The sequence below is a fragment of the Pongo abelii genome, chromosome 6 (assembly GCF_028885655.2).
Source record: "Pongo abelii isolate AG06213 chromosome 6, NHGRI_mPonAbe1-v2.0_pri, whole genome shotgun sequence".
NCBI classification, from domain to species: domain Eukaryota; kingdom Metazoa; phylum Chordata; class Mammalia; order Primates; family Hominidae; genus Pongo; species Pongo abelii.
The window spans coordinates 154,462,061-154,487,845 of record NC_071991.2 but is presented as its reverse complement, the minus strand read 5'-3'; the positions used below and the strand labels follow the sequence as shown (position 1 = coordinate 154,487,845).

The 25,785-nt window shown below is 38.6% G+C and overlaps 1 protein-coding gene across 9 annotated transcripts in view; it reads left to right on the top strand.

Annotated features, from left to right (window-relative positions):
- LMBR1 (limb development membrane protein 1) overlaps nucleotides 1-25,785 on the top strand; it is a 207,711-nt gene that overhangs the window by 35,275 nt on the left and 146,651 nt on the right. For 5 of the 9 annotated variants that reach the window (XM_024249608.3, XM_054560072.2, XM_054560071.2 and 2 more), the window contains exons 2-3: nucleotides 19,071-19,143; nucleotides 22,157-22,196. In XM_024249608.3, coding sequence (XP_024105376.1) covers nucleotides 19,071-19,143; nucleotides 22,157-22,196 — 113 coding nt within the window. Of the gene's footprint in view, nucleotides 1-19,070; nucleotides 19,144-21,383; nucleotides 21,473-22,156; nucleotides 22,197-25,785 lie in introns of all 9 variants that reach the window. The other 4 variants (XM_054560068.2, XM_054560067.2, XM_054560065.2 and 1 more) reach the window with 1 other exon arrangement.

The following is a 25,785-nucleotide window of genomic DNA, read 5'->3' as shown; positions in this document are numbered from 1 at the left end:
CCTTTTAACATTTGAAATATTTTACTCCTTTCTTTTTGCTTGCATGGTTTCTGAAGAGAAGTCTGATGCAGTTCTAATCTTTGATCCTCTATTTGTAAGGCATTTTTATTCCTGTAGCTTATTTCAGGATATTCTCTTTATCTTCGATTTTCTGCAGCTTGCAGCATATGATACGCCTAGACATAGGTTTTTTTTTTTTTCTTTTTTTTGTATTTATGTTGTTTGTTGGTCTGTGAGCTTTCTGGATTTGTTGTTAGGTGTTTGTATTAATTTTGGCAAATTATCAGCCATTATCACTTGAAATATTTTATCTGTTGCTTTCTGTCCTTTTTTCTGGTATTCCTGTTATGTATGTTATGCTTTTTGTAATTGTTCTGTACTTCTTGGCTGTTCTGTTTCTTTTCAGAATTGTTATTTTCTCTGTTTGCTTTTCAGCTTGGGAAGTTTCCATTGATATATCTTCTAATTGACTAATAGCTATGGTATTAAGAGATGGGGAGAGGGGAACATTCTGTAGTCTTGTGATTAGGTCTCAGTCTTTTATTGAGCCTATGCCCCTGGTCTGTGACCTTCACAGGTGTCTAGTCTACTGATGAGCTCATCAAAGCATTCTTCATTTCTGTTACAGTATATTTGATTTCTCCCATTAAAAAAAAATTATTCTTAACATTTCCATGTCTTTGCTGACATTACACACATATTTTTGAATTTTGTCTACTTTTCCACCTTTGCATATTAATAATTAAATTCAGACTCTCATAATCCCCAGATCTCTGTCATATGTGAGTCTGGTTCTGATGCTTTCTTTGTCTCTTTAGATTGTGATTTTTGCATTTGAGCATGCTTTGTATTTTGTGGGAAGCCGGATACGATGTAGATAAAAGGGATTGAGGTAATTTGGCCTTTAGTGTTAGGTTTTATGTTTATGTGTTTATGAGTTAGGCTGCTTACTGTTTGAAGTAGCTACAGGTTTCAGAGGGTATAATTTCCCCTAGTGTTCTTGTTTTTATCTCTTCTGTTGTCTTTGGTTTCCTCTAGAGACTACTTCTTAAATAGAGTTTGAGCCTTGCAGTTCTTTTAGCTGTAATCTCCTGTTATTATACTGGAGCCTGATTGAGGGGAACATTTTTGTAGTCTTGTGATTAGGTCTCAGTCTTTTATTGAGCCTATGCCCCGGTCTGTGACCTTCACAGGTGCTACTCGGCTTTTGACCTCCTTCCTTAGGTGAAGAAGGCTAGAGGGGGCTGAAGCTGGGTGTCTCTCTTCTTTCAGGTTGATTAGGCTCTGATAAAATTCAAATAGGTTAAGCTGTGGGTACAAATAGTTTCTCTTGCAGACGGGCCTTTCTTGAGGTGAACAGCATGCCCTGGGCATATTTCAGAATGGTTACTTTTTCCTTTTCCTGCTCGAAGCTTGAAGGGATTTTATTTTTTTATTATTTTTTAAAAATTAAGTTTCCCTAATCTTCACTCTGAGAATCTGGTAGGACTCCTGAAGGAAAAACTTTAAAAAAGTGTGGGAGTCCCCCCTGAGACTAGACTTCCGGAGTTTTTATCTCTCTAGTTAGTCCACACTGATTCTCTAGTAATTCACCAATTACAGTTAAAGTGTTTTACCAGTGCTGGCTCTAGCAGCAGGCTTCTGTACAAGGGCTTTTGTCTCTCCACTTTTTAGAGCAGTAGTTTGCACTGTAATTTAACTTCTTTTATGGATTTAAGAAGAGTTGTTGACTTTCAGTTTGTTCAGTTTTTTTCTTGTTACGAGGATGGGAAAGATGACTTCCAGGCTCCTTTCAGGTTGAACTGGAAGCCAGAAGCCACTATGTCATCTTTTACCTTTATGTCTTTGATTTACTTGAAGATTGCTTTTAGTGTATGGTATATGATGTATATAGGTGTTTTTTTTTTTTTTTTTTTAAATTTTATTCTATGTGGGCCAGGCACGGTGGCACATGCCTGTAATCCCAGCATTTTAGGAGGCTGAGCTGGGTGGATCACCTGAGGTTAGGAGTTCGGGACCAGCCTGGCCAACATGGTGAAGCCCCATCTCTACTAAAAATACAAAAATTAGCCGGGTGTGGTGGCAGGTGCCTGTAATCCCAGCTACTTGGGAGGCTGAGGCGGGAGAATTCCTTGAACCCAGGAAGTGGAGGTTGCAGTGAGCTGAGATCACGCCACTGCACTCCAGTCTCAGTGACAGGACGAGACTTTGTCTCAAAAAACAAAAACAAACAAAAGCTTTATTCTATGTGGTGACTTCCTTTGGGTTCATCAATTGGCAGCTGCTTGAGAATCTTCATTTGATATCCAGTTTCTGCATAGATTTAATCCAGAGGAGTTATTCTAGGACTTCTAGGAAGTGGTTCTATTTTACTTTTAATTTTAAATACAGTTTTGGATGGCATGACAAAAATTAGTGTAAATGTTTTTCTTTTTAAAGCACAGGGTGTGAGATCATAAGGCATAGTGCTTTTTTTTTTTTCTTTTAACATTAAGTAGTTTGGAATGATCTGTCCCTTAATCTGGGTAATATTTCTTTATGTGACCCATTTTTTTTTAAAGAGAAAGGAATGTGCTTATTACAATATATTAGTGAAATTAGTATTAACATTTTCTACTGTGGCAACTTACAGTAAAAAATGAAGCATTATTAGGCTGGGCACGGTGGCTCATGCCTGTAATTCCAGCACTTTGGGAGGCCGAGGAGGGCAGATAACGAGGTCAGGAGATCGAGACTATCCTGGCTAACATGGTGAAATCCTGTCTCTACTAAAAATACAAAAAATTATCTGGGTGTGGTGACAGGTGCCTGTAGTCCCAGCTACTTGGGAGGCTGAGGCGGGAGAATGGCGTGAACCCGGGAGGCAGAGCTTGCAATGAGCCAAGATCGGGCCACTGCACTCCAGCCTGGGCAACAGATCAAGACTCTGTCTCAAAAAAAAAAAAAAGCATTATTTGTAATATACTGTTCAAGTTATGTTGTATATGTAATTACTTCTGTGCCTATCTTCTGTACTTTTTTGGCAGTTAATCTAAAACAGAGTTTCTCAATGTTGGCACTGTTGACATTCTAGACAGATTGTTCTTTATTGTTCGGGTCTGTTCTGTGCATCATGGGATTTTAACAGCATCTCTGTTCTCTGACCCCAGATGCTAGTAGCACGATTCACTTAGTTGTGACAACTAAACTGTCCCCAGACATTGCAGCATGTCTCCTAGGGGGACATTGTCACCCTCAGTTGAGAACCATAGGTCTCAACCATGTTTAGCAAAAGGCAATAATGTAAAGATTTTATTTGGTGTTACTTTTCCAAATAACGTAAAACTCCAAGTGAGAATCATAGATAGATCTCTAAAGGATTACTTGAAAATTATTGTGTCAGGGTGTAGAAGCCTATAATTTTCTAAATCTAGTGCATGCATCAGATAGTGTAGAAATATGCTATCCATCAGATAGTACAGGAAATCCTAAGAAGAATAAGGCTCCTATCCAAGTATTTTCCATAAGCAATCTCTTATTTTTTTTTAGTTTTTCTAAGTCATTTCTGTAATGCTTGGTAATATTTGTTGGCTTACCAACATTGAACACGTATATTGACTTCCCAATACAGACACTGAGGATTTAACTACTAGCTTTCTGATAGGATTTACACTACAGTAGTGAGTATTCACACTACTTCGTTTTTCCCATTTCCTCTGGTGTTTATTGTTATGTTATTATTATTTGTTATTCTCTTGGTTACCCTTTTGAGACCTGGACCGAAATCTTTATTACTTGTTATATTACTTTGTTCCTAGAGGTGTGTTCTTAAAGTCTCAAGTGGCAGCTATTATTGTGATTCTTGTTGCTAGTAGTAGTAATGGTAACCTCATTATCTAAAAGTGGAGGAATGTTTCTTTATTGTAACATAAATTCCCAGGAGTAACAGTATTGAATCAGGGTGCATACATATGCCGTCATATTGCTTTCCTGAAAGGTTATTAGAATAAATTTTATTGTGTTCGTTTTGAAAATAGTACTTTCATCCTGTGTAAATAAAAGTCCTTATTGTTGAAACTTTAATTTTTTCATAGATCTAAGGAAGAAGGTAAAAGGGTAAAAATAATCTGAAATTCCACCATTCTGAAATAAGCACATTGTTTTATACCTCTGTTTATATCCATACGACTTAAATAATTTTACATTAGTCACATTATGTGTTTACTGTTTTTATGTGCAAGTATCTTTACTTTTTCTCTCTCCGTTGTTTTTGACTTACATTCATGACTTCTTTCCACCCTCTTCTCTGCTCACTCCCCAGCCCCCCAACTTTACCATCTCCTCAGGAAACCAGTAGGAAGAGTAATCTGGTGTATAGTCATCCATTCTTGTTACTGGGGCTAAAATATTTCACAGCATATTGTATTAAAGTATAATATTATTGATGACATTAATGAACTTGAAATATGCTGTGATAATCTTGAAAAAGTGAATATTTACCCCTAGCTAAGGGTCTTAGTGTTTTCTGTGAGGAAGCATTGCTTTGCCTTTATTGAAGCACAAGTTGAAAGACACAGGGCAATTTATTATGACAGTTTAGCAACTATGAGAAGAGTAGGTATCAGCATGTATATTGTATTCAAATTAATTGTTCTGAAGATAGGGCATTGATAATTTTGTTTACTTCTCTGTTTTGAAGGGTGTGTTAGTTCATTTTGCATTGCTGTAAAGGAATACCTGAGACTGAGTAATTTATAAGAAAAAGATAGTTATTTTGGCACACAGTTCTGCAGGCTCTTTGAGAAGCATATTGTCGGCATTTGCTTCTGGTGAAGACCTCAGAAAGCTTGCAGTCATGACAGAAGGTGAAGTGGCGGGTGTCATATGGCGAGAGAGAGCAAGAGGGAATGGAGCAAGAGAGAGAAATGAGGTGCCAAAGTCCTTAAACAACCAGATCCTGTGTGAACTAATAGAGAGAGAACTTACTCATCACCAAGGGGAGGGCAGCAAGCCATTCATGAGGGATCTGCCCCCATGACCCAAACACTTCCGCCAGGGCTCACCTCCAACAGTGGGGATCATGTTCCAACATGAAATTTTGAGGGGACACACATCCAGACCATTTCAAAGGGTGATTTGTTGCAATTACAAACAATAGAAAAATGGACATCTTTATATATGCATCCTTGTGTGGGTATACAAATGTATTTGAAAGGAATGCTTTCAGCTGCAAGCAAAAATATACCCAATGTGTTTTTAATGAAACAGAGGTTTTTCTCATAAAATGTCTGGAGGAATGAACTATTGTTACATGCTACAGCATGGATGAACCTTGAAAACGTTATGCTAAGTGAAAGAAGCCAGACACAAAGAGGCACATACTGTATGATTTTATTTACATGAAATAACCAGAATAGGCAAATACATAGGAACAGAAGGTAGATTCTAAGGTGGGAGGAGTATAGGACACTGAATTTAATAAACACATTTGTTACTAGCTATCTTAGTCTGTTTTGTGCTACTATAGCAGAATACCACAGGCTGGATACCATATAATGAACAGAAATTTGTTTGGTGTATGATTCTGGAGGCTGGGAAGCCCAAGATCAAGGGCTGGCATCTGGCAAGGGCCTTTGTGTTGTATCAGCCTGTGGTGGAAGGCAGAAGGGCAGGAGACCGTGAGAGTGAGACAGCAAGAGGGGGCCAGACTTGCTTTTATAACAAACCTGCTCTCACCGTAACTAACCCACTCCTGTGATAACATTAGTCAGTTTATGAGGATAGAATCCTCATGACTTGATCACTTTTGAAGTCCCACCTCAGCACTGTTGCATTGGGAATTTAGTTTCAAATACATGAACTTTGGGAAACACACAAACCATAGCACTAATGCAATCTTATTACTTTTTAAAATTAGACTTTATTTTTTAGAGCAATTTTAGGTTCACAGCAAAATTGAGTGAAAGGTAATGAGATTTGTCCATATATCCCCTGGCTCCACACATGCATAGCCTTGACCATTATCAGCATCTCCCACCAGAATGGAAAATTTGTTATGGTTGATGACCCTGTGTTGAACATCATGACTTAGATTCCATAGTTTACATTAGTGTTCACTCTTGGTGTTGTACATTCCATGGGTTTGGAAAATTTTATAAGGACATGTATCTAACCTTATAGTATCATACAGAATAGTTTCACTGTCTTTAAAAGTCCTCTAAGCTCTGCCCGTTCATTCCTTCCTCCCCTGAACCCCTGGCAACAACTGATGCTTTTAGTGTCTCCACAGTTTTGTTTTGCCTTTTCCGGAATATAGTTGGAATCATACAAATGTTGCCATTTGAAATTGACTTCTTTCACTTAGCAGCAAGCATTTAAGTTTCCTCCATGACTTTTCATTGCTTTGACAGCTCTTTTAATTTTTAACTTTTATTTAGGTTCAGGGGCGCATGTACAGGTTTGTTACTATGTTTCACAGGGGTTTGGTGTACAGATTATTTTGTCACCCAGATAAGAAACATAGTACCTGATTGGTAGTTTTTCCATCCTCTCCCTCCCATCCTCAAGTAGACCCTGATGTCTCTTGTTCCCTATGTCCATGTGTTCTCAGTATTTAGCCTCCTCTTATAAATGAGAACATGTGGTATTTGGTTTCCTGTTCCTGCCTTAGTTCACTTAGGATAATGGTCTCCAGCTCCAGCTCCATCCATGTTGCTGCAAAGGACATGATCTCATTCATTTTTATGGCTGCATACTATTCCATGGTATGTACATACCACGTTTTATTTATCTATTCTACTGTTGATGGTCATTTAGGTTGATTCCATGTCTTTGCTATTGTGAATAGTGCTCTGAAGAATATAATGCATGTATGTGTCTTCATGGTAGAATGATTTATATTCCTTTGGGTCTGTAGCCAATAATTGGATTGCTGGGTCAAATGGTAGTTCTGTTTTTGTTTTGTTTTGTTTTGCTTTTTTTTTTTTTGAGACAGAGTCTTGCTTTGTCACCCAGGCTGCAGTGTCATGGTATGATCTCTGCTCACTGCAGCCTCCGCCTCCCAGGTTCAAGTGATTCTTGTACTTCAGCTTCCCTAGTAGCTGGGACCACAGGCTCCTGCCACCATGGCCAGCTGATTTTTGTATTTTTAGTAGAGACGGGGTTTCACCATGATCCCAGGTTGTTCTAGAACTCCTGACTTCAAGTGATCCACCCGCCTTGGCCTCCCAAAGTGCTGGGATTACAGGGGTGAGTCACCATGCCCAGCCAGTATTTCTCTTTTAAATGGTTTGAGAAATTGCCACACTGCTTTCCACAGTGACTGAACTAATTGACAGTTCCACTAGCCAGTTTATAAGCATTCCCTTTTCTCTGCAACCTCACCAGCATCTGTTATTTTTTGACTTCTTAATAATAGCCACTCTGACTTGGTGTGAGGTGATATCTCATTGTGATTTTGATTTGCATTTCTCTAATGATTAATAATGCGAGCATTTTTTCATGTGCTTGTTGGCTGCATGTATGTCTTCTTTTGAAAAGTGTCTGTTCCTGTCCTGTGCCCACTTTTTAGTGGGGTTGCTTTTATTAGACCTTTGTCAGATGCATAGTTTGCAAATGTTTTCTCCTATTCTGTAGGTTGTCATTTACAGTTGGTAGTTTCTTTAGTTGTACAGAAGCTGTTTAGTTTAATTAGATTCCCATTTGTCAGTTTTTGTTTTTGTTGCAGTTGCTTTTAGTGTCTTTGTCATGAAGTCTTTGTCAGGGCCTATGTCCAGAATGGTATTTCCTAGGTTTTTTTCCAGAGTTCTATAGTTTTAGGTTTTACATTTAAGTCCATCTTGAGTTGATTTTGTATATAGTGTAAGGAAAGGGTCTCGTTTCAGTCTTCTGCATTTTTTTTTTTTTTTTAGTGTTGAATGATCTTCTACATTTTAGTTATTTGCTTATTGAAGGGTATCTTGATTCCTTCCAAGTTTTGGCAATTATGAAAAGAGCTGCTATAAACATTCCTGTGCAAGTTCTTTTGTGGATAGTTTTCAACTTTTTTGGGTAAATACCAAATCTAATGGGATTGCTGAATCATATGGTAAGAGTATTTTTAGTTTTGTAAGAAACTGCCAAGTTATCTTCCAAAGTGGCTGTGTCATTTTGTATTCCCACCAGCAATTAATGAGAGTTCTTGTTGCCCCACATCCTCACCAGCATTTGGTGGTGTTCGTATTCTGGACTTTAGTCATTCTAATAGGTGTGTCATCACAGTTATCTCGTTGTTTTACTTTGTGTTGATGTGGAGCATCTTTTTGTGTGCTTATTTGCTATCTGCGTATCTTCACTCATGAGGTCTTTGGCCATTTTTCAATAGGACTGTTTGTTTTCTTGTGGTTGAACTTTCTGAGTTCTTTATATATTTTGCATAGTAGTCCTTTATCAGAGGAGTCTTTTGCAAATATTTTCTCCCAGCCTGTGATTCTCTTTTCATTCCCTTGACAGTATCTGTTGCAGAGCATAAGTTTTAAGTTTTAATAAAGTCTAGCTTATCAATTCTTTCTTTCATGGATCGTGCCTTTGGTGCTGTATCTAAAAAGCAATCCCCAAACCCGAGGCCATCTAGATTTTCTCCTTTGTTATCTTCTAGGAGTCTCACAGTTTTGTGTTTTGCATTTAGGTTTGTAATCATCATCCATTTTGAGTTAATTGTTGTGAAGTGTGTAAAGTCTATGTCTAGATTCATTTTTATGCATGTGGATGTCTGGTTGTTTCAGCACCATTTGTTGAAAAGGTGATCCTTTCTTCATTATATAGCCTTTGCTCTTTTTGTCAAAGATCAGTTGATTGTATTTATGTGGGTATATTTCTGGGCCGTCTTTTCTGTGGATCTATATTTGTCTGTGTTTTTCCATCAATATCATGCTGTCTTAATTATTGTAGCCTTATAATGTTTTGAAACTGGGTAGTGTCAGTCCTCTTTCTTCTTTTTAAAATTAATTTTGTCTATATGCATAATTGTATGTTTATGGGGTATAGTGTGACCTTTCAGTGCATGTATGTGTACATTGTATAATGATCAAAAAGGGGCAGTTAGCATGTCCATTACCTCAAACTCTTATCATTTCTTTGTGGTGATAACTTTCAAGATATTCGTTTCTAGCTGTCTTGAAATATACAATACATTGTTATTAGCTATAGCCACCCTATTATGTAATAGATGACTTTGTTTTTTTCCTTCAATATTGTGTTGACTGTTCTGGGTCTTTTGCTTCTCCATGTAAAATTTAGAATCAGTTTGTTGATATCTACAAAATAACTTGCTGGGATTGTAATTGTAATTGCACTGAATGTATAGATCAAGTTGGGAAGAACCGACATCTTGACAATATTGAGTCTTCCTATACATGAACATGCAATCTCTCTCCACTAATTAAGTTCTTTGATTTCTTTCAGAGTTTTATAGCTTTCTCATACAGATTCTGTACATATTTTGATAGATTTATAGTTAAGTATTTTGCTTTGGTGGAATGCTAATGTAAATAGTGTTTTACATTTATGTATTTATTTACATTAAATTAATTAATGAGACAGGGTCTCACTTTGTTGCCCAGGCTGGAATGTAGTGGCATGATTATGGCATGATTTATCTTTGCATATTTGGCATCTTTTTTTTTTTTTGTTGTTGTTGTTGTTTGTTTGTTTTTTTAAAAGACAGGGTCTCTTTCTGTCATCCAGGCTGGAGTGCAGTGGCATGAGCAATAGCTGTACACTGCAGCCTTGAACTCCTGAGCTTGAGTGACATCCTCCTGCCTAAGCCTCCTGAGTAGCTGGGACTACAGGTTCATGCTGGCTAATTTTTTAAAAATTGTAAATTATTTTTGCAGAGATGGGGTCTCTCTAGGTTGCCCAGGGTGTCGTTAAGTGATCACTTTTGGTCTCAAGTGATCTTCCTGCCTCAGCCTCTTGAGTAGCTAGGATTGTAGGCGTCAGCCACTGTTCCTGTTTTTTTTTTTTTTCCTGAGGTATTTTGGTGCTGTGCTTTTTGGTACATGAAGATTCATGACAGTTCTTTTCCCATTGTGGTTTACACCATTCTTCCTTAAGTGCCCTACTTTGTCTTACTTCACACTTTTGCCTTAAATTCAGCCTTGTCTGAGAGAAAAATAAATTGAATTGGGCACAGTCGTTCACACCTGTAATCTCAGCTACATGGCGAATGGAAGCGGGGGATCACTTGAGCCCAGGAGTTCAAGGCTGCAGTAAACTATGATTGTGCCACTGCACTTCAGCCTAGGTGACAGAGCAAAACCCTGTCTCTTAAAAAAAAAATTTCAACCCATCTGCCTTTTTGTTAGCATCAGTCTGGTATGTCTCTGTTTATTTTGTGGTTTTCAATCCTTCTGAGTCACTTTATTTTAAGATATGTATCATTCTATCACTGTTTTCTTTTAATAGTTTTTCCCATTTACTATTATTGATTTAAATATGTCTGATCTTTATTACATTATTATCTTCATAACTATTTTTGTCTTCCTGTCTTACTACATAGTCTGGATTTTTCTATTTTATTTTTCTTGTTGTTAGGGTAATTTCAAAGAAGTGTACTTTTAATTTTAATTATTTTAGTGGGTAGCTTATTATTTATTTATTTCTTTGGAGACGGAATCTTGCTTCATTGCCCAGGCTGCATTATCTGTGACCTCTCTGCTATGGAATATAAGATTATTGGTTCAAAAATAGTTCACTTGCCTTCTCTCAGGATTTTGTTATTTTTAATTTTTTATTGATACATATTAGATGTATATATTCTTGGGGTACGCATGATAATTTGATACATTCAAATAATCAGGGCAATTGGTATATCCATCATGAATTTTGTTAGAAATGTGTTGGTGACAGCAGTCCTCGAACCTACTTTGTACTCATCACTCTTTTATGATACTTATTCTTCACCTGAAATTAGTTTAAGCCGATAGGCCTTAAATGAAAAGCTGGGTGGTACAATTTGATTATAACGCACCAGTCTGAATTTAGATTCAGGTGTGATTCCTCGAATTTAAGAATATTAGTTTTTAACAATGTATATTAAAGGTACTATCAGTTACTTATGACTGTGTCACCTCTCAAGTGCCTAGCCATTCTTGATCAGCAGCATCAGGACTAAAGCCATGCTGCTTCCCTCTTCCAGGGCTGCATTGCCTTCTTTCTGTGCTAGCTAGCACAGTAGGACATGCACCCCAGTGGGTATTTTGCTGTGAGCTCTGAAACAGGGCATGGCTGTTCCTTCCCTGACCAGGAGCAAAGCTCGGTTTGTTCACAGTACCACAAGATGCCAGAATAAAGCCCATTTTTTTTTTTTTTTTCATTCAGGTGTACTTCACTTTTAGTGGTGAGAAACTGGACTGTTTTTTTCTTTTTTTGGTTAGGAATTTCCTTTCGTCCTGGACATAGGGAGAATAGGCATCATTATAGCTTTCTTTTATTTCACTCATCCCTCTGACTCTGTCTGGAAGAGACTTACAACTTTAGAGTAGAACCTACTCCTCATCCTACTTTTGAAACTAGAAACACAGTCTAATCAGTTCTGTGATTTTTGTTTTAGTCTGTTATAGTTGTATTCTTATTTTCATAGTGTGTAGCTTTTTTTTTTTTTGTGAGACGGAGTCTTACTCTGTCACCTAGGCTGGAGTGCAGTGGCGCGATCTTGGGTCACTGCAGCCTGCTTCTCCCAGATTCAAGTGATTGTCCTGCCTCAGCCTCCTGAGTAGTTAGGATTACAGGCGCGTACCACCTCCTGGCTAATTTTTGTATATTTTGTAGAGACGGGGTTTCTCCATGTTGGCCAGGCTGGTCTTGAACTTTTGACCTCAGGTGATCCATCCACCTCGGCCTCCCAAAGTACTGGGATTACCGGTGTGAGCCACCATGCCTGGTCCCAGTGTATGACTTTTATTTCAATAATAATACTTACATTTGTTTTTAAATTATTAGCCTTACTTCTACTCTTAAATGTATTATTTTCCATTAGTCTTATCAAATGCATTTTGGTTACTTGATTTCCTTTTCTCCATTTTCATGCTTTCTCATCTACCACTTGTGCACCTAAATCCCTGGATCTTTTCTTTTCTTCTTCTTCTTTTTTTTTTTTTTGAGACAGGGTCTCACTCTGTCGCCCAGGCTGGAGTGCAGTGGCCCCATCTTGGCTCATGACAACCCCCATCTCCCAGGTTCAAGCTATTCTCATGCCTCAGCCTCCTGAGTAGCTGGGATTACAGGCGTGTGCCACCACACCTGGCTAATTTTTGTGTTTCCGGGTTTTGCCATGTTGGCCAGGCTGGTGTTGAACTCCTGACCTCAAGTGATCCAACTGCCTTAGCCTCCCAAAGTACTGGGATTACAGACGGGAGCCACTGCGCCCAGCCTTCCCTGGATTTTATGAAACGATTGTGTTTCACCTTTAAACATAATTTTTAAAAAATTCAGAAACATCCTTTAATCAAAACATTCTATTCTTGCAGCTTCCTTGGTCAAGTGCTTTTGTTGCAGCTACTTCTCTACCGTGAACATTAGCTGATTGAGGTCTTCGCTTCTCCTGTCCATCAGCCTACCCTTGGTTTCAGTTTTCTCCTAATCTACTTTGGTATCATGACCAGTCATTTCACTCACTCTTGCTAATACTCTAACCAGTGCTTCTCACACTGTGGTCAGGGGCTTCCTTGGGATTGATGTTGAAATCCTGGGAGTATTTGATGTTACCTATGAAGAGCTTGTGGAGTAAGAATAGACGGGTGCTCATCCCAGAAATTATAGAGAAGATTGTTTAAAGGCTGGCAGGAAAAGGGAAGCTTGTGAGGGAGACTGGGAGAACAACAGAGAGGGAGGAAGACTGCTGACAGAAGTTGCTGCATAGAGCTCAGCAAAAATCATGAAGTGTAATTTTCCTGTTAGGTTTACTGACCACTTTGAGTTGGTCGATGAGTGTGAAGTTTGATGAGTGGCTGGAAGTAGTGAGTGGTGAAAGGTAGAAGTCTGCAAGCACAGGCTATTATTTTGAAGCGCTTGGCTGGAAAGGGGAGGAGAGAGGCTAGGATATCTGTTAGAATCATCAAGCTTCTAGTATTTCTTGGGGACTCTACCTGCGTCTGCCTCAGCATCTAGGAATCCAGCTCTCATGTTTTACAGCACCACCAGGCTGCCAGCACTGCTGAGGGTTTTAGCTTGGACTTGCCTGGAACTTTAAAGGCCATTTAATCTTACCTTGACTCTCATTTCTATTATATTTGCTCCATTTATTCTCCCATATGATTTACATACTCCTTCTGGAATAGGAATTAAATTAAAAACTGTGTAAGCAAAAACTCAGTTGTATGTCAAAAACCCAGTTCCCCTTGAGGACGAGAAAGGGCTGGAGTTCTTTAAAATTAACTGCCTGTTCTTTCTGAGGCTAGTGAGCCCTATCTCTCCCTTTCCCAGGCATTGTAAAGGCACTGTTTCTCTAGCTGTGCAGCTGCAAGGTCACTAAACAGATAATCTCAAGTCGTAAAACATGTTGTTCCTTAAAAAGTAAAAAATAATATAACGCACATCTTAATTAAATAACTGTCTTTGTTTCTCGCTTCTATAATATGCTTCCCCCTGTCCAAAGCTCCCCCTGCCCCACAAAATGCTTGAAAGGTAGCTTGACTCTTTGTTCAGGGCTCAGTCCTTTAGATGTTGATCTGACTGGGTTGGCGCACCTAAATAATTAAATAATTCCTCCTCAACCTCATCAGTCTCTCTGATTCCTTATTATCCTGCAGCACTTCTCCCCTCACTCTCCGTGTGTATCTGATTTGATGAACTTGCTTCTGTTGCACTGAGGAAATAGATGCCATCAAAAAATGCAGTCATGTCTTTCCGCTTTCACCACACAAAACTACCTGCAGCTAAACTCAAATATTCTGTCTCCTCCTCGTTCTCCTCCTTTTTATTATGGATACATTTTATGGCACTCCCACAACTTGAGCACGTAACTTCAGCAATTATTTCTTTTTTCTCTTGCATCAATAATTTTTCTCTTTACTGAATTCTTCATATAATCATTTGTAATGCTTTTCATTTTTTAAAAAAACACTTGACTTCATAGTCCCTTCACATTTTCTTTGCTCCTCTTTATAATCAAACTCCTGGAAAGTTCTGTGTACTTGCATTTCTGTTTCCAACTATTCTTCTTTCTTAATCTGCTTCAGGGTTTTACCTCCACTACTCCATCAAGACAACTCTTGTCAAGGTCACCAGTGACCTCCATGGTGCTAAATCCAGCTGTTAATTCCCAGTCCTCATCTTTCTTGGCCTGTCAGCAGCATTTGACACTGTTGATAATTCCATTTTCCTAAATAAACTTTCTTCATGTGGCTTTCAAGACATCTAGTTTCTTGGTTTGCCTCCTCCCTTGCTGACTGCTGCTTCTCAGTCAGCTTTTGTGAATCCTTCTGCCAAGCTAATTTCTAAATATTTGAGAGCTCTAGGTCTCTATTCTCAGACTTCTCTTCTCTGGCTATACTTACTCCCTGGGATGGAAATCTCATCTAGTCTCAGGACTTTAAATATCATCTGCTGATGATTCTAAGGTTTTAAAAAATTTATGGCCTGGCCCTTTCTTCTGAATGGTACAGATTTTTATCCAACTGTCCATCCAACCTCTTGACCTGAGTGAATTATATGTATGTCAGATTCAACAGGGTAAGCTATACTTATTTCTCCCTCAAAACTACTCCTCTTCTAATCTTTCCTGAGTCTTGAAATGGCAACTCTGTCTTTCCAGTTTCTCAGGCAAAGAACCTTATATTTATTCTAGCAAATCTTATCATGTCTGCTTTCAAAACATACCCAGAACTCCATCTCTTCTGAGCACCTCCTTGCACAGGTCTGAGTGGCTGCACTTGGCTTCCTGCAGTTCTTTGTTGCCTGCTCTCCTTGCCTCTGTCCTGGCCCTTTTCTAGTTTATTTTTTCTTTTTTCTTTTTTTTTTTTTTTTTGAGATGGAGTCTTGCTCAGTCGCCCAGGCTGGAGTGCACTGGCACGATCTCGGCTCACTGCAACCTCCGCCTCCCAGGTTCACGCCATTCTCCTGCCTTAGGCTCCCGAGTAGCTAGGACTATAGACACCTGCCACGACGCCCAGCTAATTTTTTTTTTTTTGTATTTTTAGTAGAGACAGGGTTTCACCATGTTAGTCAGGATGGTCTCGATCTCCTGACCTCGTGATCCACCCGCCTCGGCCTCCCAAAGTGCTGGGATTACAGGAGTGAGCCACCACGCCCAGCCTCCAGTTTACTTTCTGCATAGCACTTATAGTGAGCCTTTTGCACTGTGTCAGATCCTATCACCCTCTACTCAGAATCCTACAATGGAATTCTGTCTCACTCAGGGTGAAAACCGACACTGAGTACCTGAGTCTTGCGTGACCCGAATAGTGGGCTCCCATTATTCTCGGACCTTGTCTCTTACTTCTGCCCCCTCATTCTTTGAGCACACCAGAGCCATTATTGCCTCCGACCCTTGGCACTACTGTTCTCTCTGCCTCAAATCCTCCCCCCTTCCTCTAGATTTCTGCATGTCTTGGCCCATCTTGTCCCACAACTCTTTCCTCAGATGTCACCTTATTAGTGAGACATGCCCCCACCTCTGCTGGCACTTCCTGTTCCTCTAACGTTGCATAATTATCATCTGACACACTTTATATGTATTTATTGTCTTTTTCTCGCAGTGTATTGTAAGCTCCATGAGGGCTATAACTTTGTTCACTGCTATGTCCCAGTTCCTAGAAGAGTGCCTGGTATATAGCAAGCCCACAGTAAAAATTGTTTTTATTTGAATGAATAAAATGTGAATGAATTTAAATCAGCCTCTGTCCTAAATATTAATTCCCTTGGTCATCTAATCTCTCTGACTTTAACTTCATAATTCACTGTGTTTCTGTCTTCTTTCCATTGCTCTTTTAGCATTACTCAGACTTCCATTCCGTTGTAAACAATTTCCCCCTTATTCTCAACTTCTTAGAAGACCCTCTCCATTTACATTTCTTCACCAAGAACTGGTTTTCCTCTTTGGCCCATCTTCTACACTCTAAATAATTTTGGGAGAAGGTAGCGATGCTGTTGACATTTTCTTGTCTAGCCAGTGTTTCCAACAGGTACATGGCTTCCAGTAGCAGGGAATCTTTGATGCCCTTTGGTCCTTTTGGTTGCTGTCAGTATTGTCTTCTGTTTCTCTCCCTTGTGTATTGGGAGAGCTTTGGCACACAGCTAGTAGTCTTCTTCATTCTCCGTTTGTCATTCCTACATGATGATGTGCAGGGAATGTCCACTATCCTGGTCCAAAGTTGTTCTTAGTCATGGCCACCAGTACTTCTTCAGAAATACACACAAGGGATATTCTCTAGAATTCATCATCACTCAGAGTGGTTTCATTTGAGAGTCTTCAATTTTTTTTTCCATGTTCCACAACAAGCTGTGGCAAACCTTTATTTCTAGCACACTTGGTCTTTGACTGTAACGAGATCTCCTGTTGACCCATCCTTTTTTGTCGGTCTGGCATTCCCCAGATCTGATAGAAATTCAATTGAAATTAAACAATTAACCTGATTAAAAAATGGGCATCCGGGCGCAGTGGCTCATGCCTGTAATCCCAGCACTTTAGGAGGCTGACACAGGTGGATCACCTGTGGTCAGGAGTTCGAGACCAGCCTGACCAACATGGTGAAACCCTGCCTCTACTAAAAATACAAAATTAGCCAGGCGTGGTGGTGTGAGCCTGTAGTCCCAGCCACTTGGGAGGCTGAGGCAGAAGAATCACTTGAACCTGGGACGTGGAGGTTGCAGTGAGCCAAGATCGTGCCATTGCACTCCAGCCTGAACAACAAGAGTGAAACTCCGTCAAAAAAAAAAAAAAAAAAAAAAGCAAAGGACTAGAATAGATATTTCTCAAAAGAAGACATACAGATGGCCAACAGGTATATGAAAATGTGTTCAACATCACTAATCATCAGGGACATACAAATCAAAACCACCATGACCTATCACCTCACGTCTGTTAGGGTGGCTATAATCAAAAACACAAAAGATAACAAGGGTTGACGAAGATGTGGCGAGAAGGGAACCCTTGTACATTGTTGGTGGGAATGTAAATTAGTATGGCCATTATAAAAAACAGTGTGGAGGTTCCTCAAAAAATAAAAAATAGAGCTGCCATATGACCCAGCAGTACTTCTGCTGGGTATATATCCAAAAGAAATGAAATCAATGTGTTGAAGAGATACCTGCCCTCTCATGTTCATGACAGCACTGTTCACAATAGTGAAGTTGTTGAATCAACCTAAGTGTCTGCCAGCAGATGAGTGGATCAAGAAAATGTAGTGTATATACACAAGGGAATACTATTCAGCTGTAAAAAAGAAAGAATCTTGTCCTTTGCAGCAAGATGGATGAACCTAGAAGACATTAATTAAGTAAAATAAGCCAGACACAGAAAGACAAATACTTCATGATCTCACTTAGATGTGAAATTTAAAAATGTTGAACTTTTGGAAACAGTGAGTAGAATGATGGTTGCCAGGGACTAGGGGTTGGGGCTTGGAGAGATGTTGGTCAAAGGGTACAAAATTTCAGTTAGGTAGGAGGAATAAGTTCGAAATCTATTGTATAACATGAAGACTATGATAAATAACAATGTGTTATATTTTGAAATTCACTAAGTAGATTTTAAGTGTTCTCATCACAAAAAATTATAAATATTTGAGGTAATGAGTATGCTAATTAGCTTGATTGAGCCATTCCACAATGTATCTTATTTTAAAACATTTTGTACACAGTAAATATGTATAACTTCTATTTGTCAATTAAAAAAGCAAAATTAGGCTGGTTGCAGTGGCCCATGCCTGTAATCCCAGCACTTCGGGAGGCTCAAGCGGGCAGATCACTTGAGGTCAGGAGTTCACCAGCCTGGCCAACATGGTAAAACCCCATCTTTGCCAAAAAATACAAGAATTAGCCAGGCATGGTGTTACCTACCTGTATTCCCAGCTACTCGGCAGGCTGAGATGGGAGAATCGCTTGAATCTAGGAGGCGGAGGTTGCAATGAGCCAATATTGTGCCACTGTCTCCTGCCTGAGCAACAGAGTGAGATCCTGTCTCAGAAAAAAAAAAAAAAAAGCAAAATTAAAAATACAGAACTTAATGATATCTTAAAGAAGTCTCTTCTTCAACTGCCTTTTGTTTTGATATGGGGTATATTTATTGAATAATTATTTCCCACCCACATTGATTTGTGATTCCATTTGTATGTTAAATTTTTATATAGTGGAAAATGTTTAATGTATCTGTCAATTTTTGGTGCCAGCACATTCTTTAAATGAATTGAAGCTTTTGATAATGTTTTAATATTTGGTTGTGTTAGTAGTTTCTAATTGACTTTATTTTTCAGAATTGTCAGTGGTGATGGTCTGGTTCTTCACATTTCCACATGATTTTGAAAAACATTTGATCAAGTTACGGAAAGAAAAGTCTCCATTGGGCTTTTTTTTTTTTTTTCTTCAAATGGTATTAAATGGGGCTAATTGACTAGTTCATATAAATTAATATTTTATTAACACTTTTTTTTTTTTTTTAAAGATGGAGTCTCACTCTTGTTGCCCAGGCTAGAGTGCAATGGTGTGATCTTGGTTCTTTGCAACCTCCGCCTCCCGGGTTCAAGAGATTCTCCTGCCTCAGCATGTCGAGTAGCTGGGATTGCAGGTGCACCGCCACCATGCCCTACTAATTTTTTTTATTTTTTATTTTTGTATTTTTTAGTAGAGACAGGGTTTCACCATGTTGGCCAGGCTGGTCTCAAACTCCTGACCTCAGATGATCCGCCCGCCTTGGCCTCCCAGGGTGCTGGGGTTACAGGTGTGAGCCACCATGCCCAGCCTATGTCTTATTAAAACTTTAATGAGTAAAATGTCCAACATTTTAACTTTTTAGTAGTTTAAATCCTTTTTTCCTATAAATATCACAGATATATCTTCTAGTATTTAAAAAAGATATGCAAAAAAGTAAATGATCTGTTAACTTTGTTTTGTTTCAGATATGTTTCCTTCTTTTTGCCATTCTCTATGTTGTTTCCTACTTCATCATCACAAGATACAAGAGAAAATCAGGCAAGTGGAAACATTTCAATTAAAACCTTTGTTAGAATGCCACATGGTCTAGGCATGGTATATGAGATATATTAGTACACTTCAGTGTCATAGTGTATTGAATATGCCGGTGATTGAAGTAAGCAGTTGTCTGGTACTAAGAGACCTAAAAAGAACCTCCAGGGAATCTGACTACTCTTAGAGTCATCCTCTTAGACCAGAGTCCTTGTTTATCACAATTCTTATGTCCAACTAAGAATAGTGCTAGGCTATTTAGTATCTGTGAAATTCCCGAGTTTATAAGGATATTTGGTTCCTTGTGAGCGGCTCTGACTTTGAATGTTTCACTCATCCACACCGCATACCTTTTCTGGCTACTAGAGCATATAGTAGATATTTAGAGTCTCCATAATACTATTTAATATCCAATTACTAGCATCTTGTATTATCTTTTTATTCTTTCACATACATCCTTATCCAGCCAGAGGGACTACCATATCTTTACTTTTTTTAATGAACTTTGTGCTCGTTAATTCAGATTTTTTAGGTCAGGGTTTTATAAGTACCTAAGCAATTACCTTACTATTTTTTGTTAAATCTCAGCTGTTTTCTGAAAATCACAGGATTATCTGCTTGTGATGTTGGGCTAATAGTAGGTGCTGTATGAATACTTAATGATTTCTTAATATTATGCTATCAGTTTAAACTTGTGGGACTTTTGAGAGAAATAGGTTATAGTGCCTGCTCTAGTGTATTACTTTAGTACGGTTACTTGGCTCTGTGACTGCACTTGAAGTACTCCATGGATTCTGTAACCTCTAAAAATTTTGAAGATACAGATTCAAAATAGTATCGTAGCTATTTAAAAAAATTTATTGGCATGGCTTCATGAACTGTAGACACAGAAGGAGGGAGAGAGAAAGAATGAATGTATATAAATGCATCGTTCTAAGTGAAATTAGAGGTTGGTGAGTGGGAAAATTGGAGATTTATTAGATCATTTTTAGAGTAACGCAGGAGTGGTGGGAGAGTGATGAGGACCCTGGACCTAGTTGGTAGTGTGCTGGGAATAGAAGTGAAATGAATATGGAGATATTAACACATTCTCTAAGACTTGATTTTTTTTTTTTTTTTTTTTTGAGATGGAGTCTTACTCTGTTGCCCAGGCTGGAGTGCAGTGGTGCGATCTTGGCTTACTGCAACCTCCACCTTCCGGGTGCAAGTGATTCTTCTGCCTCAGCCTCCCTAGTAGCTGGGATTACAGGCGTGCACTACCATGCCCAGCTAATTTTTGTATTTTTAGTAGAGGCAGGGCTTCACTGTGTTATCCAGGCTGATCTCGAACTCCTGACCTCAGATGATCTGCCCGCCTCGACTTCCCAAAGTGCTGGGATTATAGGCGTGAGCCACTGCGCCTGGCCAAGACTTGATGATTAATTGGATGTGAGCACAACAGTATATAAAAATTAATTGTAACTATGTTCTTTTGTGGTCCCTTTGGTTGTAAAAGTTCTTTTGGGAATCTTGGAATTAAGAATGGAGGTGGACTAACAGAATGGCCCAAATACACGCTTGACACTGAAGCAGATGGGTGCTCAGAATTCCAGAGACCTGAGCAGAGAGTCTTGGAGGACATTAGGCATTTTAAGAAGGAGGGGCCAGGAGCGTTTGTGGTATTCTTTTTTTTTTTTGTTTTGAGACAAGTCTCGCCCTGTCACCAGGCTGGAGTGCAGTGGTGCAATCTCAGCTCACTGCAACCTCTGCCTCCTGGGTTCAGGTGATTCTCCTGCCTCAGCCTCCTGAGTAGCTGGGATTACAGGCGCCCGCCACTGCACCTGGCTAATTTTTGTGTTTCTAGTAGAGATGGGGTTTCACCATGTTGGCCAAGATAGTTTCGATCTCTTTACCTTGTGATCCGCCTGCCTCTGCCTCCCAAAGTGTTGGAATTACACGCATGAGCCACTGCGCCCAGCCTGTGGTATTCTTATAATTGGGCAGTCTCTTTAGCTTGTAAGTTTATGTGGGAGGACAAAAGAGATTGCTGACAGGCATGAGCGAGAAGGAGAGTATCAGAGTGAAGGCCATCTGCTACTTAAAAAAGATTAAGCAAACTTTATATATAATATAATTTTAAATATATTTCAATATATTTAATATATTTATAATTGTATATATTTTTATTATATATTATATATAATTTTTATTTTAAAATATATATATGCAATTTTTTTTTTGAGATAGGATCTCCTTCTGTCCCCTAGGCCGGAGAGCAGTGGGGCAATCATGGCTGACTGTAGCCTCGACCTCCTGGGCTCAAGTGATTCTCCAACCTCAGCCTCCTGGACTACAGGCATGTGCCACCATGCCTAGTTAATTTTTAAAATTTTTTTGTAAAGGTAGAGTCTCCCTGTTGCTTAAGGTGGTCTTAAATTCCTGGGTTCAAGAGATCTGCCCACCTCAGTTTCCCAAAGTGTTGGGATTACAGGTGTGAGCCATTGCGCCCAGCCAATTTCTGTTTATAACAATAATTATGAGTTACTGAGGCAGTAGTATCTAAGTTATTTAGGATGGTCCAGGAGACTCCTTGTTACTATCATTAATGACAAATTCATATTATAGAAAATTAGATGAGTTCTATGTTTCTGAATTTTAATTTTATAGTAATTTTTGTTGGCTGTTATCAACCAGAAAATTTTATTTATTAGCAGTTTCACTTAGCATTGTATAATAATTTACTTTGTAGTGGTCCTAAGGTTGTAGTAAGTTTTATTTTCTTGAGCAAATTTTAATTTACGTATGGTAGTTTTATTAATCAGGATTTTGTTAATCAAAACATCCCATTCTCTGTATACCATACTACTTGATTTAATGAGATTTAAATTTGGATCTATGCTGAAACAAATACAGTGCTTTTTGAAAATTGTTTCTGTTCAATAATTGCCTTTTAAGTTTATATTGTGTTTATAGTTTTAATAAACTATAAGGCATTTTGTTAGAAGATAAAGGAATATTAATACCTTAAACATTTTTACAGATGAACAAGAAGATGAAGATGCCATCGTCAACAGGATTTCGTATGTATTTTAAAGTTCAGTTGTTCTGTTTCTGAAGTCATCAGTTCTCAAAATCCAATTCTAATTTTTGGACAGAAGTATGGAAAATATTCACCCAGCACATTACAATAGCTTTATCATGTTAATTTTAGAAAGCACATGTAAGCAAATATGTGTGGATAATTTAGCACTGGTTCTCTCCTATTGAAATTTGCATATTTAAGGAGCTGACAGATTTTATCTTCAGGGGATTAAATGAGGAAATGGCCTTAATTTAATTGCTTGGTCATAAGAAAGAAGACTCTTGGCTGTTTGAACAGTCTGCTGAGAAGACTATGATGCTCTTGAACCGAGCAGCAGACATCTCCTCTGGTTAACTGAACCTGCCTGCTGTGAGCAGGAACGTGGGCCCAGACTATCCTGTAGGTTCCTTATGTACACTGGTGAGATATGATAGGGAGGTCCTGTAATTTTATTGAAGTATCAAACTGAATGGAAAGCAGCGAATTCCTTTCTGTTAGTTTTCGCTTGTTTAAATGTGAAATTGCACAGATGCACCTATGTAGGAAAGTTCTGTATTCCAGGATTTTTTTATTGATACATTAAAATTCTTTTGAAATTTCAAGTTTATAGAAAAGGTGGAAGTAGAACACAAAGTTTTTTTTACTCCAACTGTTTAGAAGTTGCTCATCTGATGCTTCATTTCCTCAGGATACTTTTCTGTATAATTCCTATAAACAGTGCATTCTACCTGTGTATCAAAATAGTGAAGTTAGCGTAGACAGCAGTACCACTCACACTCCATTCAAACTTACTAGTTATCCCAATAATGTCCTTTCTGTAGTGAAAGGATCCAGTTCAGAATCATACACTGCATTTGGGTGTCATGTCCTTTAGTCTCCTTCAGACTGAAACACTTCTTCAGTATTTCCTTGACTTTCCTGACCTTGATAATTTTGAAGATTATTGAGTAGTTATTTGGTCTTGTCTGATCTTTCTTCATAATTAGTATCAGATTATGCATCCTTTGCTGAGGAGGATGAGGAAGTTAGAAAAGGGGAAGAGGAAGAGAAAGATTCTCTGTGCTTTCACATACTTGTACACACATACAAATAAATGCTTCTACGTACAATGGAATAGTATTCAGCCATAAAAGAAATGAAGTACTGATACGTGCTGCAGTGTGGATGGACCATAGTAAGTGAACGAAGCCAGACACAAAAGGCCACATAGTGTGCAATTCCATCTATAAGAAATGTCCAGAATAGATAAAAGCAGATTGATGATTGTAAGGAGCTGAGGGAGAGGAGAATGGGGAGCAGCTGCTTCATGGGTTTGGCATTTTATTTTGGGGTGATGAACATGAAAGAAAGAGGTGATAGTGCAACATTGTGAATGAACTACACACCCCTGAATTGTTCACCTTAACATGGTGAATTTTATGTAATGTGAATTTCACCTCAATAAAGAAATTAATAACTCCCAGCTAATAAATGACTTGACTCTGCCTGATTTGATTCGTAACTGAAAAATGAATATAAATGGTTTGTGATTTACTAGATTTGGTAATTTATTTTAAATGACATAGGGAAGCTAGATAAGAAACAAAAATAGCTGTAACTTTATGCTGGAAATTCTTACTCTCGCTTTAAAACCTAGGCCCAAAACTTGATGTTTTAAATTTACAGAATTAGGGGTTTTAGTTTTATTCTTAGCCCTGTGACATTTGTGAAAATTAAGTGAATCATTTTTTTCCTCTGTATAAATTAGAGCTCCTTTAAAAGTTCACTTCACTCACTCACAAAAAGTTCACTCACTCCTTTAAAAGTTCACTTCACTTCACTGACAAAAGCTACGATGAATAAGAGACTGAATAAAAGGTAGGTATTCTCTCCATGTGAAACCCTCTAGGTGTGAAGGGCAAGTGAGAGACGTAGCTTGCTCCTCTCCGCTCAGTCTGTGTGCCGCCTGTGGTGGTAAACCGACTTCAGTGTACTTGTAGATCCGTAATTTATAAACAGAAAAGAACACATCACTGTCTTTTACCCCTAAAAGTACATTGAATGACAAGAGAGTGATGTGCTGTTTCCTTATGGTAGATGCCCAGGAGCATCTTCACCTGCTTTTGGGGCACCTGGCACAGCACGTGCGAGGGGTTTGGGTTTTCCGAGTCACAGGTGGTTTCCGTATCCTGGGGATGCATACAGAAATCCTCTTCCTGAAGGTCAGTGGGTTTGTATAAAGTGGTGATACAGTTAAGGGAGGGGAATGGGGAAGAGGGTCACCTGAGAGAAGGAGTCTGACTAGTCTCCCTCATCTTTCCTCCCTGCCCTTATTGATCTCTTTGTCTTTTGCTGTGGTAGAATGAGTGAGAACTGATGAGTTAGGGTGATCTGGGTTCAAATTCTGGACCCATGATTGAGTCCAGAAGAGATTGAGAAACAAATATTCACTTTCTGTGTATGTAAAACAGAGTTCCCACCTACTTTGGAGTACTATTGTGTGGATTAAATAGCATTTGCCAAAAAAAAAAAAAAAAAAAAAATCTAGGATAGGGTGCTTGATACACAATAGGTGTGAAATTAATGTTTCTTCCAATAGGTGTGAAATTAATGTTTCCTCCACCTTAGGGCTTTTGACCTGTTTTGTCTGCTTAGAATTCTTTTCTGTCAGATATCCCACTGAATTAACTCTCATCTTCTTTAGTTTTGTTTTGCTTTGTGTTTTTCCCTAAGTCTCAACTTTTCAGTGAGGCCGTCCCTAAGTGCCACACTTAATATTGAAACCTGTGTGTCCTCCTCCCCATTTCCAGTCCTCCTTATTGTGTTTTCCTGTAGGACTTATCATCTTTAGTTTATTATACATTTACATATTTAATGTTTTATTGTTTATTGCCTGACTCTCCAGTCCAGGATAAGCCCTCCTCGGGCAAGAATGTTCGCTTGTGTTCGTTCACTGTTCTCAAGTGCCTAGCACAGTCCTGGCACAGGGGAGCAGACACTCTGCAAATACTTGTGTAGTGAGGGAGCCCCACCTGAAAGACCCACTGAGGTAGAATCTCCGAGATGGGCTTTAACAAAAACTCCATAGGTGATCCTGACAGTGCTACCGCTTAAGAACCACTAGTTTAGAGTGACGTATTAGGAAGCCTAATTCACGCAGCAAATGTTTATTGATTAGCTGAGATGAAGACTTAAGATGGAATGCTGGTATGCCAACATTTCACAGAAGAGTGTAAAATGTCACTCAATTTGTTACTTTTCTATTGCCCGGAGAATCAGACCTTTTGATGATATTTGGGAGGGTGTGAGCAAAATGCTAAATACGAAACTTTCTTTGTCATCAACACTATATACATCTTACTGAATAATTTTGAATGATTTAAATTCAACTGTGATAAAGTCTTGTTTCCATATGTACTTCTTGATTAGATATTATCAACCTGTTAAAAAGATGTAAAGTGGCAGGTTTTGCTTATGATTAGTTTTTTTAATTAAAAAATATTGAAATATTAACCCATGAAATACATTTTTATAGTAACCTGCATTTTGCAGTGGAGTTTTAAAAATGTGAGGTCTTTCATTTTATTGATAACTACAAATAAAAAAGC